This window comes from Corvus hawaiiensis, chromosome 4, assembly GCF_020740725.1.
Source record: "Corvus hawaiiensis isolate bCorHaw1 chromosome 4, bCorHaw1.pri.cur, whole genome shotgun sequence".
Classification (NCBI taxonomy): domain Eukaryota; kingdom Metazoa; phylum Chordata; class Aves; order Passeriformes; family Corvidae; genus Corvus; species Corvus hawaiiensis.
The window spans coordinates 13,577,622-13,592,737 of NC_063216.1; the positions used below are offsets into that span (position 1 = coordinate 13,577,622).

Here is a 15,116-nt window from a genome sequence, read left to right on the forward strand (position 1 = left end):
ATGATAACTGGGCACTGGGAAGCAATGACTAGTTTGAAAATAAAAAGAGGAAAGGAAAACTACTACAATGAACAAAATCTCCTTAATAAAAGTCAATGATTATTGCAAACATCTGAGGTGTTGCGGTACACTGCTGAAACTAGAAAAACAGTACACAAGGAATGAAAACCTTGGCTTTCAGCTGGATGTAGGTACCCAAATGTCTAACTCCTTTGGGAAAAAGGCTTCAACATCCTTCTGGGACATATGAAAAAAGCCTCTAGCCTAGCTGTGGCGGAAGGGCAAGTAGGAAGACACTGGGAGTCCTATGGCTGTGAAAGAGGCCCAGGTGGCAGACAATCAGTGGAAGCTGCTGGGCAGATGCACTGCTGTGGACAGAAAATTTTAAGTCCCAAGGAAAGGGTGGTTTGTCTCCTTTACTTCAGGGTTTGCTGTTTTCAAGGACAAACTTGAGGCTTGAAAATACAATACAAATACAACCTAAAGCCAGATTTTTCAGACCACTATGAGAAAAAAATGCTTCAGTCTGTTGGTTTTCTCACCCTGCTGCTGTCCCCCAACACACTGCCCACCTTCCCTTTCTGGGAGAGCCCTAAGCAAGGCAGGAGCTTGGCTTCACTTCATAGGCCATAGTACCTTTTGCCTGTATTAGTGTTGCTCATATCTATCAGAACAAAAAACTAGGGGAATTCTGGCTGGAGTGTTGATGACAGGTGGTTCTGCTTTTAACTAACGGGTCCTCCCTGGAGATAAGCTAAGCAGTAGCCTCTAGGTGAGAGGGAAAGAAACTCACTGGGACCCTGTTCAAGGTTAAATACGAGCTAATAGACTTCCCTTCTGCTCTGTGCAATCTCCACGTGGCACAGATCTAAAGGGGAGCTGACAGCTGTAAAAGCTTCCTCCTTACTTTTCCAGAACAACTGTCCTACAACCATGGACCACCCTGCACACCAGAAGATTACGTAGCATTTTTCTTCTCCTGCCCAGAGCAGCAGGCAGGACCTTAGGGTCTGAGGTCTCAAGAGATGAAACTAATGAGAGGAACTGCAAGAAATCAGGGCAGAGAAACAAGGGCAGAACCAAGCAGAAAAGCTAAAACATGACCCAGGGTTTGGCCCTCCTTGTTCAGAGGGTTCAAAGGTGTTCTCCAGTCACGGTGTGTAGCATCTAGCCAGCATGGTTGAGGCATACCTACTTCTGTTGGCAAGGGCACACCACAGGGTGGGGTGGGGTGTGTTTTGTCCAGCCACATTTCCTTCCCAGCTTTCTTACAGCAGCTTCAGTGGAATTGACTTGTGGCTGAAGAGGCGCTGCAATCATGCCTGTGGCGTTCTCTACACATTCACCATTTCTTTCCTTACCTGTTCTAGTTTCCATCCTTTGCACTCACATTTAGTAAAGTATTAGAAAAAACAAACAGAATGAGCTGGAAGAGAATAGCTCTAAAACAGGTTGTGGTCTTGGACAGATACAACCATCCTTACTTGGATGAGAGGTTTGAGGGAATGGATCAACACCTGTATTTGTAAGGGCCATTAATCCAAGTGCGAGGAAAAGCAGCTATCAGTGATCCCAGAAGGAACAGATGTTGAAACTCCAGGCAGAAAAATGAAACTTGGGACACACAGCTTCACCAGAATGTCTGTGGAGAAAAACAGATTACAACGGCACTGCAAGAAGGAACACTGAGGACACACAGGACAAGATCTGATTCAAAGCCATGTCAGGTGACAGATTCTGTACAAAGCCTTTGAGGCAGTTTGGAGACAAATGAAACCATGATGGGATTTTGGCTGCTTTCACAAAGGACCAGGCCCTAAATGTGGGTATCCATGGGCTGAGGAAATGATGACCAATTGAATGGGTATCAAAGAAGACCAACGACATAAGTGATAAAGTGGCTGCAGGGACTGATGAATGAAAGGAGATAAAAAGAAAGGATGGTAATGGCTAGGAAAATAAGTGATACCTGTGTGTAAAACACAAGCAGCCATCAAGGAGAAAAACTGTTTAGAAGAGTCCACAACATGGATGTATCCAGAAGTAATTGGGTGAAACTAGACAAATGAAAATACAGGCCAAACATCTTCCTGCCCATGGGACTTTCTGGACGGTGAAAAAGATTTCAAAAGAAAGAGATGCAAACCTGAAGCATTTAAAAGAAAAGAGAAATCATACAAGTGCTGTAAATCCTCTACCATCAGGGGAGCAGAGTAGATGACCTAACAAATCTTTTCCACCTCAAATTTCTGTATTTGATATACAGAATCTCAAAAACCTCCAACTTGCCATGAGACAGAGAACAATAACCCAGCTCTTGGGGAAAGCCAGTAGTAATCATGCAGGTAAAAAGGGAAAATGTCATGGTGATGAAACAGGATAAGAGGGGAGAGAGAGGCAATGCCATGCAATTGGCATTCAGTTTTGGACCCCTCACTTTAAAAAGGACATTGAGGTGCTGAGGTGTGTCCAGAGAAGGGCAACAAGGCTTGTGAATGGTCTAGAAAACATGTCTTATGGGGAATGGCTGAGTGAGCTGTTCAGTCTTGAGGAGGCTCTGGGGAGACCTCAGCACTCTTTACAACTCCCTGACAGAGGGTGGAGAGAGGAGGGGTGCAGTGAGAAAATGAGAGGAAATGGCCTTAAGCTGAGACGGGAGGTTTTAAAATTGGATATTAGAAAAAAAATTTTCCCTGTATGGGAACATCAGGCATTGGAAGGAGCCGCCCAGGGAGACCATCTCTGAGGGTGCTTAAAAGGCATCTGGATTTGTCACCAAGTGATATAGTGATTTAGGGGATACAGTAGTGCTGGGTTGGCAGTTGGACTGGATGATCTCAAAAGACTCTTCCAACCTTGGTGATTCTATGTCTCTGAATGGCAACAACTCTACTTCAGCAGTTCAGCTGTGCTGAAGGAAGACAGTAAATATGAATCCTTCATTGTTGAGTTGGTCCTATATTAAAAAATTGGTTTCTATGCTGGGAGGGGATAGTACCTTCTCTCCCTCTCCCTCATTTAGTTTAACGTCCTGGTTTGCAAATGGACCAAGGGGTGCCTACAGCAGTCCGGCCTCTTGGCCATGAAGGTGAAGCAGCACTGCATTCGATGCCAGCACACCACGCTTAAGGCAGGCACCACGATACATGAACTAAGCCTTGCTTTGAAAGCACCGCGGTTGGATTCCCTCTCGTTTGCCATTTTTGGCACCAAATCACTTATAGGAGCCTACTCTATCCCAGTGCACAGCATCCTTCCAGCAGACTCCAGAGGCAGCTCTGCCTTGCAGTCCCACGGGTACAAAGCAGTGCTCTGCTCCCAGGCACCTTCAGGCCTTGCAATAAAGTGGGTGCATCTAAAAACCAGTCAGGACAACACAAACTGCCCATAAAATCACCGAGAGATTTGGACGAAGAGATGGCCGAGGTATTTTTCACTTTCCCCCTGCTCTTTTCACTCCCATCATGAGGGCTGGGGCTGCGCTGTCCACGAGCCAGAGAGAAACGGGCGTTGAGACCATCGCGGATGGAAATCACACACGCTCCTACCCGCTGCGGGTGGTAACAAACACATCCCTGAAACCCTGCGCTGAAGCGACAGCGCCGGGCTCCGAACGCACGGCCAGGCCGGGCTCAGAACACGGCAAGCGGAGCGGGCCGGAGCGGGCCGGGCCGGCAGCGCCTCCGCGGACGCCCCGTGCCCGCGGTGACCGCGCGGCGCTGCCCGGCCGGGCTGTCCGAGCGGCGGCGGAACAAAGCTCGCTGCGTGCCGGGGCCCGCCCCGGGACCGCCGATCGGCGCTTAAAGGGCCCGCGCGATGTCAAACGGCACCGGTTTGGCTACGGCGACACGGCCCGGCCGCGCCCTTCCAAACCCCCCCAGCCCTGGCCGGCCCGCACCGGCACCCAGGGCGCCGGCCAGAGCGAGCCGCACTCCTGCTCCGCCCGCGGGGCAGAGGCAATGGGCCGGCCGTGGCCGTTTCTGCCGCCGCGGCCCCTTTAAGAGGCGGTGCGGGTGCCGGGAACCCACGTCAGTTTCGGCCCCGAAACTCCGGATCAATGAGCGGCGGTGCGGGGCGGGGCGGGGCGCAGCGCCCGGCCCGGCCCGGCCCCCGCTGCCGCCTTTCGGTTTCTCTCTTTTCCAGGAAGGAAAACACCGGCGGGGACCGGGGCCGCGCCCCCCACCCCCCTCCCACTTCCCTTCCCGCGCACTCCCGCGCCCCCTCCTTCTTCCCGCGCGCGCGCATCGCCTCTCACGCGGAGCCGCGAGCACGCGCAGGAAACACGCGCGGGGGGGGGCGCGGGCGGCCGCGCGCGCCCGCGGGGAGCGACGGCAGCAGCGAGGAGCGGCCCCGGCCCCGCGGCCCCGCGGCCGGACCCCCCCGCGCCACCCCGGCCGCGCCGCGCCCGCCCCCGGCCGCCACTTCCCCTTGAGGGGACGGGCCGGGTCGGGCCGCGCCGCCGCGCCGGGAGAGGAGCGGAAAGTGGGGAAAGCCCGAGAACTTCCCGTCTGCCCGCCCGCGCCTGCCCCGCCGGGCTCCGCCGAGTCCCTCCAGAGAGATGTCCGAGGCTCCTTCTCAGTGTTGCATCAAGGTAAAGCCCCATCCCTCCGTCCGCCGGGCCCCTGTCAGCGCGGGTCGTGCCCGCCGGCGCCTCGGGGCGGTGGGCTTCGCCGTGTTTTGCCCAGGCTTATTTTGGTGGAAATAACTGGTTTTCCCTCTTCTATTTTTTGCCCGGGCGGGCGAAGGGCGGCCGCGGGGCTCGGTGCCCCCCCGGTCTGCGGGGCGCTCCCCGCGCCGCTCCGGCCGCGGGCGGGGACGCGGTGCCGCGGGCTGTCAGCGCCCTGCGCTGCCCGGGGACACGGCGGCCGGGCCCGGCTCTGCTGGCGTGGCTCTCCACGACACGGAGCTTTAAGGGGGCCCCGGAGCTCGGCCCGGCCTCCCGCGGGCTTGGCTGCCCGCCGTCCCCGCCAGCAACTTCGTAGAAAGTTTCCTGCCCTCGGGGAGATGCAGCTGCTGCTGCTTCTACCAAGAGTGGATTGTGAGGCTTGCTTTCTTTTTTTTTTTCCTTTAAATTTTTTTTTTCCCGGCTTAATATCCATATTAGTACTATTTATTTTAGTGGCTTCCATTCCTGGCATCGCTTGCCGGTGGCAGGTAGGGGAGCCAGGGCTGCCAGCCCGGCCCCGCTCCAGCAGGGGCTGGGGGATGTGTTTCCCCGTGCCTTGGCCTGTTGAAGAAGGGCTTACCCCGGGAAGTTTATCGTTTTAAGTGGAGACGGCGTGAAGCTGAGACAATGGAAACAAAACTGAGTTTCTTTTTTTGTCCAGACTTTTCCTATCTAGCAGCCCACTGCTTTCCTCTCTCCTTTCCTCACCCCCCGGTTTTGCATTTTATTTGGGAGTCGCTTTGTCTTGTTGCAAGCCAAGAATCTCCCGTCTGCTCGAGACTAACTGTGCCCCAGTAAGAGATCTTTAGTGGTTGTCTCTCCCTGCCTGGATGGAAGAGGTGACTTCCAGACTCTCTCTAAGGGGAAGAGCCTGGAATGAACACTTATTCAGCATGATGCTCTTTTGTTTGCTTGTCCTGTGTGTGTACGGGGGAATCTTGAGTTCTATATGGTGGGAACACAATTTGAAAGCTTATGGGTGTATTTTCTCTTGCTGAGTTAAGTGCAATCAGGCCCGTGTCCCGTGAAGTCTTGTGGCTTAGAGTCTAGTTTGACTTTTCATAACATAGACAGGCAAGCTGGATAACGGGGTATTGTATGCGTGTTACTGTATGGTGAAATGCTAATGCAGGCAAAATGTGTTCAATTAACTCATTGGATCCCTACAGATAAATAAAATGAGATATAGCTTCTGTTTTTTTTTCTAGTAAACCCTGTGGAAAGGTAGAATGTGTTCCATGGACCGAAGAACACAAGTGAATGTCATGAAAAAGTGGTGTCATATGAGCTGTATTTCCTTGTTTTTGACATGTGTCATTTTGAAAATAGGGAGCTTACTTCTGCTCTTACTGAAATCAACAACCATCCTGTTGATTTCAGGAACTGTAAAACTAGTCCTTCCCTAGTGTCAGGAAGGTATGTTGTAGAATCCCACTGTAAGGAATCAACTTCCTAGCTGGGGAGATACAAACAAACTTCTGCTTCAGTCTCGAAATGAATAAATGCCACATTTTCATTACATTTCAACAGTTACCGGAAAACTGATTTTTGTTGGTTTTTTTTTTTCTTTTAAAAGTGACCAATTCTAAACATCACAATCTGAACTTATTTTTTAATGTACTGTTTATGTGTATAAACTGTTGTTACTGGCTATTTTATTAGTTTCTAATTTTAAAATGAAAACTTCTCAGACAGAAATGTGAACTTCAAAAGCATTTCTTCACCAGTCAAACCGTTCTGGGTAGCTTTCCCTTCAGCTTTTCTAACTATCATTGGGTTTTGGACACTTTTTTATCCATTTGATAAAGGTGATTACATTCAGCAGCTGGAATTAAGAGGAGCTGTTTAAATGGTAGCTGATTATGTGAGTGCAACTGATAGTTTCCTCAGTATTTTCCAGTCTGGCTCGTGGTGTGGAGTGTGATACTGAGGCAGAGGAAAAAGCTCCGCAGAGTACCCTGACTACTCTGCTTTGTTAGGAAATGTAGGCGAGTGTTGTGCTACACGGGTGTCACAAAGTTTCACTAGGAGCCTGTGAGCGGGAAGCAGTGGTGCTGGTGGATGTATTTTCTTGTTTTCTCGTTCTTTTGTTGGTTTGTTGTTGTTTTTTTTTTTCCCTCCTGCTTCCTCCTCCAATTTGGGACAAGGGTGCAGGCAGTAAATGCCACAGCACCTGGGGTGATGAACGTGGAAAGCTTCAGCGGAGAGGGTGAAGGCTGGTGCTGTGTTTATGCCCGAGCTGCTCAGTGCACAGTCTTCCTATCTCATCATGTTAGAGAAGTGCTCTAATCAAATCTGGGAAACCTTTGAGGAGGTGAAGTTTTGGTCTCTATTTTATTACTGGTTATCAGTGTAAGCTTGCTGTAATATTTTGGTTGGCGTGAAGTAGTTATCAGTATGTATGTGTGATTGCGTATTGATATGTGCTTGCTTTGCAGCAAGTATGTGCTGGCTGACTCCTCTGAGAGATGAAAAATACCCTGCTGATAGCCAGATCTTGCCAGCGGTTGGGTGTGTGCTTGCCTGGCCCGTGGCAAGAAGACCCACTGTGCAGCTATGGCAGGGAGGTTAAGTGTATGCATAGGGTCTAAAGCTGCGGAGAGAGCTCATCCTGTAGTTTAGAAAATAAAACCTCAGGGGTGAGAGATGAGCATGAAGGTTGGGCTCTCAGTGTTTGCTACAGCTTAGGGCATCAGCATACTCTCTGCATGGACTGGGAGGCTTTGGGGTTGTGGTGAACTCCAGTCTGAGAGGGCTTGAGGGCGTTGACTCTGAGTTCAACTGGGAAGGGGCATCTGGTGTGGTTGTTGTAGTCAGACACTTTTTTCATCTTCTTTTATAGGTGGAATATCTGTGTTGGTAGTAAACCTGTTCCTCTGATGCTGAGCCACAGTAGTTAGCTGATTATATTATTGTAAATACTGCCACAACATTGGCACTCATTACAGTATTGGCAAGTGATCCTTAAGGCCTCACCTCTCCTCCCACAGATGGGAGAATTGAGGCACCAGGGGAGTGTAAACATCTTGGCAAAGACTAATATGGGAGCAAAAACTCAAAGGGAGACAGGACTAGCAGTTTAGATACAGATGATGATTTTTGTGATTAATTAAGGTCTATGTGGGGATAAGTTCTGTTTAAAACCTCACCTGGAGCTTTCTGATTGTCAGGATCTTCCTTTTTTTTTTGCCTGAAATGAATATACCTTGAGAATATTGCTGTGGCGTCATATGGAGATTCAAAATTCAGCAGGCAAATGGAAGGCTCCTGAAGGACACAGTTTAATTTGTTTATTGTATTTTTTATAAATAGGACACTTTCAGTTGCTTAGTCTGACTTACCATGCTACCATACAATTGTGCCTGGCCCAAGTGTGGAGTTGTGGGGGAACTAAAACTGGGGGTATGGGGACAGAGCAGCTGCTTCAGGTCTTGCAGACCAGGACTTCTCTGAGCCCAGGGTCCCTTCTGTGCACCTGGCTGATGCTTGAGCTGAGAGTGCTTTCTGTGCGCAGCACTGAAGGCACAGAGCCTCACTGTGAGTCAGGTTTCACAACTGGTTTCAGTGCAGATTTTATGTAGGTGCACGCTGGTGGACATAGGTGCTCTCTCTTGTGTTGAGCTCGATGGGGTGGCTGCAGGAGTCAGCACAGGATCCTGAACTGAAGGACTTCACAGAGTGCTCATTTTGGATTGGAGGATGTACTTTGTAGTAGTTTAAAAAAGGCAGAGGGAAAAAAAAAAAGCTGAAGGACAAAGAATCGGTGTAGTGTTTGAGGTTTCAATCTTAACTGGCTCCCCCAGACTGACTTAATTTTTGGATGGTGGGTTATGTCTCCTGATACCTCATTCATTCTGTTTCTGCAAAGAGCCCTCTCCCCCTGAAGGCTTCCCATGGTGAGGGAGAGACTGTCCAGCACCACACGGCCAGAATCCTGTTATCCTCAGCCAAGGCTGAGTATCTGTCAGTGCAGAGCATGTTCCTTAATGTTTACTTGTGTACTAGGAGGAGGATCCTTCTTCTGTTAGTGTCAGTGACAAAACTGTCATTAAATTCAGTGGTGTAGGATTGAATGGTAGGAGACCAGTGTTTGGAAGTGCATACTATTTAACACCCGATTAATCACTTAACTCCTTGGCACCAGGTAAATTGAATCCCTCTGAAGCAAAATTTTACTAGCACTGCCCCAATTAAACACTGGTCATTAGCATTCACTGTGTCATTACAGGTGAAGTCAGTTTCCTGGGAGGCAACCCATTAAAACAGCATCTTGAATCTGAAATGCCCCAGTGAAACAGAGGATACTTTAATGATAATTTATATGCATATTGCAGCATGCATCCCAAAGTGCCTTTTGGAGGGAGGCGACTAAACGGTGCTCTGCTGATAGAAATGATGATAAGAGGGAGATGAAGTCTTGTACAGTGACACAGAAGCAATCTTTCTGCCTTTCAGAAAAGTTATCTGGGTCCTTGAGTGCTTGTGTTCCAAATTCTTCTGACAAAAGCTCTCCTAATAACCTGCAGGAAAGGGAGAGAGCTAAGGTAACCTGTGTTTTTGGCCAGTAATATAGTTTTGACCTACAGTCCAAAAATTGGCTAATTTTTTGGGGGAGGGTTTTTTGCATGTTTGTTTTGGAGTACTTGTAGGTCACTGCTTTCAGCCGGGGATCCCCGGAGTACCCGCAACTTGAAAGCCAGTGCTTCTGAAAATGATCACCTTGGCCTTTGCTTTCCCTATCTGTGAAACAAGCATGAAGTAATAATGAACTCACCTGTGCAGGGCAGTAGCAGGGCTAAGTATTTGTAATGCAGCATGGAAACAAACTGTGTTTATTACAGAAATCGGGGACAATGATCTGATTTGTACCTGGCTTTTTATTTCACACAGTGTTTTGGGTGCAGGGGTGTGGTGGTGGTTGTTTGACTGTTGGCTTTTTTGGTGTGGGCCACCTACCTCTGCTGAGCACTCAGAGAGAGCAAGATCTTACAGCTTCAGTGTGTCCTGATGTCTGGATCAGCCACACGTGGGCAGGGTGGTGTTTTTGTGCCCGCAGCCTTCATGGAAGGCGGCTTTGGGAAAGGCTGGCACGTGTTGCTGCTGTAGCTGTTCTGCCACAATCCTGCTCCTAGCCCAGGGCAGGAGCACCTGGGAGGGATGGCAGCCAGCTGTGGCTGCCAGAGCTATCCCCACCACCTTCCCCTGACCACCACTCTTCCCAGGGCTCCCTGAAGCTGGATGCAGAGCAGGCTGCATACACAGTTGTTCTAGGTGTTAACTCTTTCCCTGGCAAGGGAGGACCCCCTGGTGAGGACAGTGGATGGTGATGAACTGCTAGCATTGCCACAACCATTAATTTTTAGGTTGCAATATGTCCCTGTGCCTCCCAAGGGAAAAAGGCTGCCTAGAACAGCCCATGGGTGGGATGTTCGTCTAGGCAGTCGTGAAGCAGCCAAACCAAAGCCAGGTATGTGCTCAGGTTCAGCCTGAGCAAAGAGACCAGACAGGCCACCAGAGCTTCTGTGTGTTTAGCAGTGGAGTTGTGGCAATTGATTCCTGCTAGTGTGGGTTATTTTTTAGGTCTACAACCCATGCCAAATTTAGACCATACTGGTTCTGATGTTGCTGAGTTGTCTTCAGGCAGTGTTTTGTTGAAGCACAGAGGAGAACTACACTCTTCATCTACTTCTTTAATAACGTGTAGGATTCAGGCCTAGATTATAGTGACCACTTTTTTTTCTTTCTTTTTTTTTAGTTATTTTTTTTTTAAGAATGCTACTGCTGGCAGGAAAATACATGCAGAAAACTCCAGCCAAAGTTAAACTTGTTTATGGAATGTCCTGGAGCAGTGGTAAATAAAGGATTTTGAAAAGGGTTAAGCTTTTTACTGATGGATGGTATCATCTGCTGGAATGCTACAGAGCTCCAAAGTGAACTGGGTATAGCAGTTAAGGAAAGCTATAAATGATTCTTCATCTAAGTGATTTTCCAAATGTTATTCCTTGTTGAGCCACATGCAGTGTCTTTGCTTCCGTGTTGTTCTTGTATAGTTTGCAAAGACTGTCTTGGTTAAGACAGTCTGGAGAGAAAAAGGGTATGAAGGAGATTCTCACTGTGGTGTTCTATGGAATCTATGCACATAGAAAAAAGTAGTATTGTAAATAATTTTAAAGATGTATATAATACCAAGAGTAGCATTGGGTGTAACTGAAAGAGCTGTGTTAGAACTCCACAAAAATACTTTGAATGTGACAGCTGGATTTTATGTATTTAACTATTAACAGCTGTCCAATATTAAATCCAGAGTTTGGATGTTTAAAATTAAAGTAAAATTAAATATGATTATAAATAGGAACAATGAATGATTTCTTGTTTGTTTTTTTTTTTGTTGTTTGTGTGTCTGCTTTTGTTGTAGGTTTTGTTTTGGGCTTTTTCTAGCCAGCTCAAATAGGGTCCGATCAAGAAATTGCAAGTTACTTGTTTTGGGAGTTTATTCTGAAGAAAACCAACTGGCATCCACTAAGGAGAATCCTTGAAACTGATGAAATGGAGCAGAGAGTGAGATTCTTTATATGGTTTGAATTTCCACTGAATATAGCTGAAGTGATTTTTTTCATTATGCTTTCAGTGGGATCCTCCAAAACATCTATTAACAGAAACTAGGAACGTTTTCTACATGGTCTGGGATTCTGTGGAAATCTATGAGCTTGGAGTTCTACTAGGTAAATGAAATGTCTAACAGTGCCAGAAATAGCAGTACTAAAATTCAGAGATTGATTTATCCAGATAGTAGGGTCACAACAAGGCATTCTGCAACTGCAAACCACATTTCCCATTTATCTTCCTCCTTTTTTTCTTACAAAGGATTTCACATAAAGGTAGTTTCTGTTATTGATGGAGCCTCAGGAAGTTCTGCTGATGCTCTTGGAGGCCAAGTGCAGTGATCTCAGCATTTCCAGCAATACTGGGGAGCCCTTTCCTGACTTTCTAGGAGGACTGTGTTGTGATTTTCCCTCTCCATGACAGAACTAATTCTTTTTTTCTCTTGGTGGATTGGGACTGGAGATAGGTTTTTTTTTTTTTTTTACCACATTCCCTCCTGAATAGCTTGTTCTCATCTTTCTACCTGCCTTGTGCTTTTAAACACGGGCAAAGCCAAGCATTTTCTGACCTGGCCAAAGTTGAGCTTTGAGGTGATAGGGTGTGAGGAGCTCCAGATTCTGGGCTGAGGCTTTTGGTTCCACTTGTTACTGGAGACTAGTGGAAAAAGCATTCCTCGGTAGATGGACACTCCCTGCCACATCTGTGAGAAGCTGCTTGGATGTTTGCGGCGGGCACCACTGTAAAAGGCTGGCTGCAACTTAAAGCCTGCAGAGCAAAGGAGGTAGTGCTGATGGGCCATTGTCACGTGTGCCACTGCCCTTATCCTGTAGTGGCTCTGGTCCCAGCAGTGTCACTCCAGCTCCAGAGGAGCAGCTCCCTGCAGTTCAGAGCACCAGTTCTGAGTAGGGCAGCCTGGTGGAGACGTGTGGGTGTTGGATGTCCAGCTAGCATGGATGCCCATGCCATGCTGGATGCACACCTGAGTGGCAGACTCACCATCTCCCTGGGGGTGAGGAAATGCTGGACTGGACTGCTTTCACAGAGGGATGAGGATGCACTCACTGCTGCCAGGGGTTCCAGGAAGGGCACCAAGTTGCAGGAACAGTAGCGTTGATGGGTATAAATTTGCTTCTCAGTTGGCAGACTGAGTGGTTGTGTCACTGTCTTATGGCTTGAGCAAATGTGCTGTCTGGAAGAGGACTTGGGGAAGACTGTGGGAGCAGCTTCCAGGAGAAGGTTATGGGATGTAAAATATTTCATGGCTTGTGGCTTGAGATATGTATCACACATAGCACAGTAAACACTGGGCTCAAATACACTGGAGATTGAGTCCTAGCAAACTACCTCACACCAGCTGAGCCATCCATGACTGACCGTGTGCTGGCTTCTATTACCTCCCAATGGGAACAAATTACAACCTCAAAGTAAGAAGAGAGTGAATTAATAGTGTGTGCAGAGCCAATTAGCACAGCCTAGTGAACCATGTTGACAGGCAGTGGCTGTAGGCTTGGAGAAGTGGGCAGAAAGTGCAGGGTTAGGGGTTTTTTTTCTTGGTAGTTTTGAGTGAGGCACTTTCAAAACTTTTCTGCTTAACAGAAACAGTGAGGTCTCTTTGAGCTGTTCAGTACTGTTTGCTGATAGATCTCCCAGAACTGGTCTGGCACCTGGGATCGTATTTTAGGAAATGGTTTGGTTAGTGAATGAAAGAGAAAGCTGAGCTCAGTTTTCAGTTTGGGATGAAATAGGCAAATGAAACCATAGTGGGAAAGTAACAGGGAGTAAAATAGAAATTATCTGTATATTGCAGTTTGAATCTATGCTGTGTATCAGTTTTGATTACAGCGTGCCTTTCTGACTACTGAAAAAGATACAGAAATGTGCAGTGGGGTTGCCTGGGGAAGCTTCTGTAGGGAGACAGGCTACGGTGCCTAGGACTTTTTGGTTAGAAAGGAGACTGCTGAAGGAGGTATAATAGGAAACTGTAAAATTGCACAGCAGTGTAAGGAGAGCAACTCCTGATAGTTCAAAGCTAGAGCTGGCAATGAAATTACTAGCCAGGAAGATGAAAACAAGTACTTCTTCCATCTGTGGAGTTATGGAACTCATTGCTGCAGGGTGGTGCAGAGGCTAAAAGTACAAATGGAGTTTAAAAAAGAGGGTAGATGACTATGAGGAAGATATTAAGACTAACAGCCTGTGGGGGGGGGGAACCTACCTATAATTACCCAGGGGAAAGTGTGTTTTTTCTGTGTGCCAAGCCTTTCCCGAAACAGACGCTTCTTCTTCTGGGGATAAGATCACAAGCTTGCTCTGATGATGTGTAAGGCATTCAGATGCTTCCATATGAAATTTTGCGCCCTGGAAGGATGGTGTTAAGAGCTCTTATCCTTCGAATTCTTTTCTGGGTCTCAGCCTCAGCAGTCTTGATTTCAAGAAGACTAGTTAATTATTAGTGAGAAGAGAGAGCTAAGGAAGAGTTGGTGTCTGACTCAGAGACTCGTGAAGTCAAGGTTGCTTGTACTAGCAAGAGATTGACTTTGCTTCTGTATTTACCCAGATTCAAATGACAGAAGGGAAAACCTTCGGGGAATACACAAAATTGGAATTACAGGTCAGCATTTGAAAAAGAGAAGTTTTCTGGTTTTGGGGAAGAGACAATTGTTTGCTTCTAAGAGCCAAATGTGGGTTACCCGTGCTTTTGCAAAGGTCTCCCAATTCCCATTATCACCCATGTGAAATGTGTTCCTGAAGCATTAATTCCTTTTCACGTGTGTGACAAATGGGGTCCCAACTGCAGCTTGTAGCAATGGGCGTCAGAGTTGCTGCTTTCACTGCCTGGGCAAATGTTGCAAACATTCACTCAACTGTCTCACTTGCTAAGAAATGCTGTCATTTGTACAGACCTTGCATCACGCTTTGACTGTGATTTTTTTTTTTAAATGGCAAACAGAAGAACGGCTATACAAAATCAATTCTGATATTATTTTGCATGTGTGGTTTTTAGTTATTTTTCCTAAAGAAAGAGTGATTCACAGTGTTGGATAGCCATTAAAATGTATTGATGTGCAGCTAAAAATGGCTTTTAAACTAAATTTAGTTTTCCTCTCTGCTAATCTATACAATGTCCACAAATATCTATTTAAGTAATTGGATAGCCTCATAAAGATTTACTTAGGTTTTTATTTTGGCAAATAGCAAATTACTTTGTTTGCTGGATGATTGATTTTTTTTGTGTAATAATTTTACATGCTGTTTATGATTGGCTTTGCAGTGAAATGTAATTACAAGTGCAGTGTCCTGCATCAAAACCTGAGCATTAAAAGTAGTTCTTAAGAAGAAAAAAAGGTTTATAATTGTACATGAAATGTAAGTATCTGGTACATTTTGAGGTAATATTACGTAATAAATAACATAGCTTTTTTCTTAAGCACATGAATTTTCATTTTTTTAATCATACTGATTGTTTTCTGCCATGTTGGTTTAGTATTAGTAGATTTTGTACCTTCACCTTGAATTTCTGTTGACTGGAGGAAGGAAACAAGCTTTCTGTTTCTGCAGCCCTAAAGCATTTCCCAACTTTGGGTGAGCTGGTCATTGTAGTGAACTAATTGACTGAATGGAAAGAAAAAATCTTCTCTCCGTATCTGTTACCAGAAGCTGGCTTGGCTCTTTGACAGGCTCGGGCTGTAGAGGTAGAATAGTGGATCCCACTCATTTGAATGTGCTTTGGCCTTAAGTATTGTGCTTGGGATTTATCTTAATAATTATTTTCTGCTATTGTAGTTCTAACTGGATCTCAACACACTCTAGTTTCATGTTTCTTAGTTTGTTTTAAATGAGAAAAAAA

General features: G+C 46.8%; 1 protein-coding gene across 1 annotated transcript in view; it reads left to right on the top strand.

Annotated features, from left to right (window-relative positions):
• The first annotated feature begins 4,466 nt into the window (after nt 1–4,466).
• ETV6 (ETS variant transcription factor 6) overlaps nt 4,467–15,116 on the top strand; it is a 135,638-nt gene continuing 124,988 nt past the window's right edge. The window contains exon 1 of the mRNA XM_048301241.1: nt 4,467–4,591. Within this exon, the coding sequence (XP_048157198.1) occupies nt 4,559–4,591 (33 nt within the window). The 5' untranslated portion in view covers nt 4,467–4,558. The remainder of the gene's footprint in view (nt 4,592–15,116) is intronic.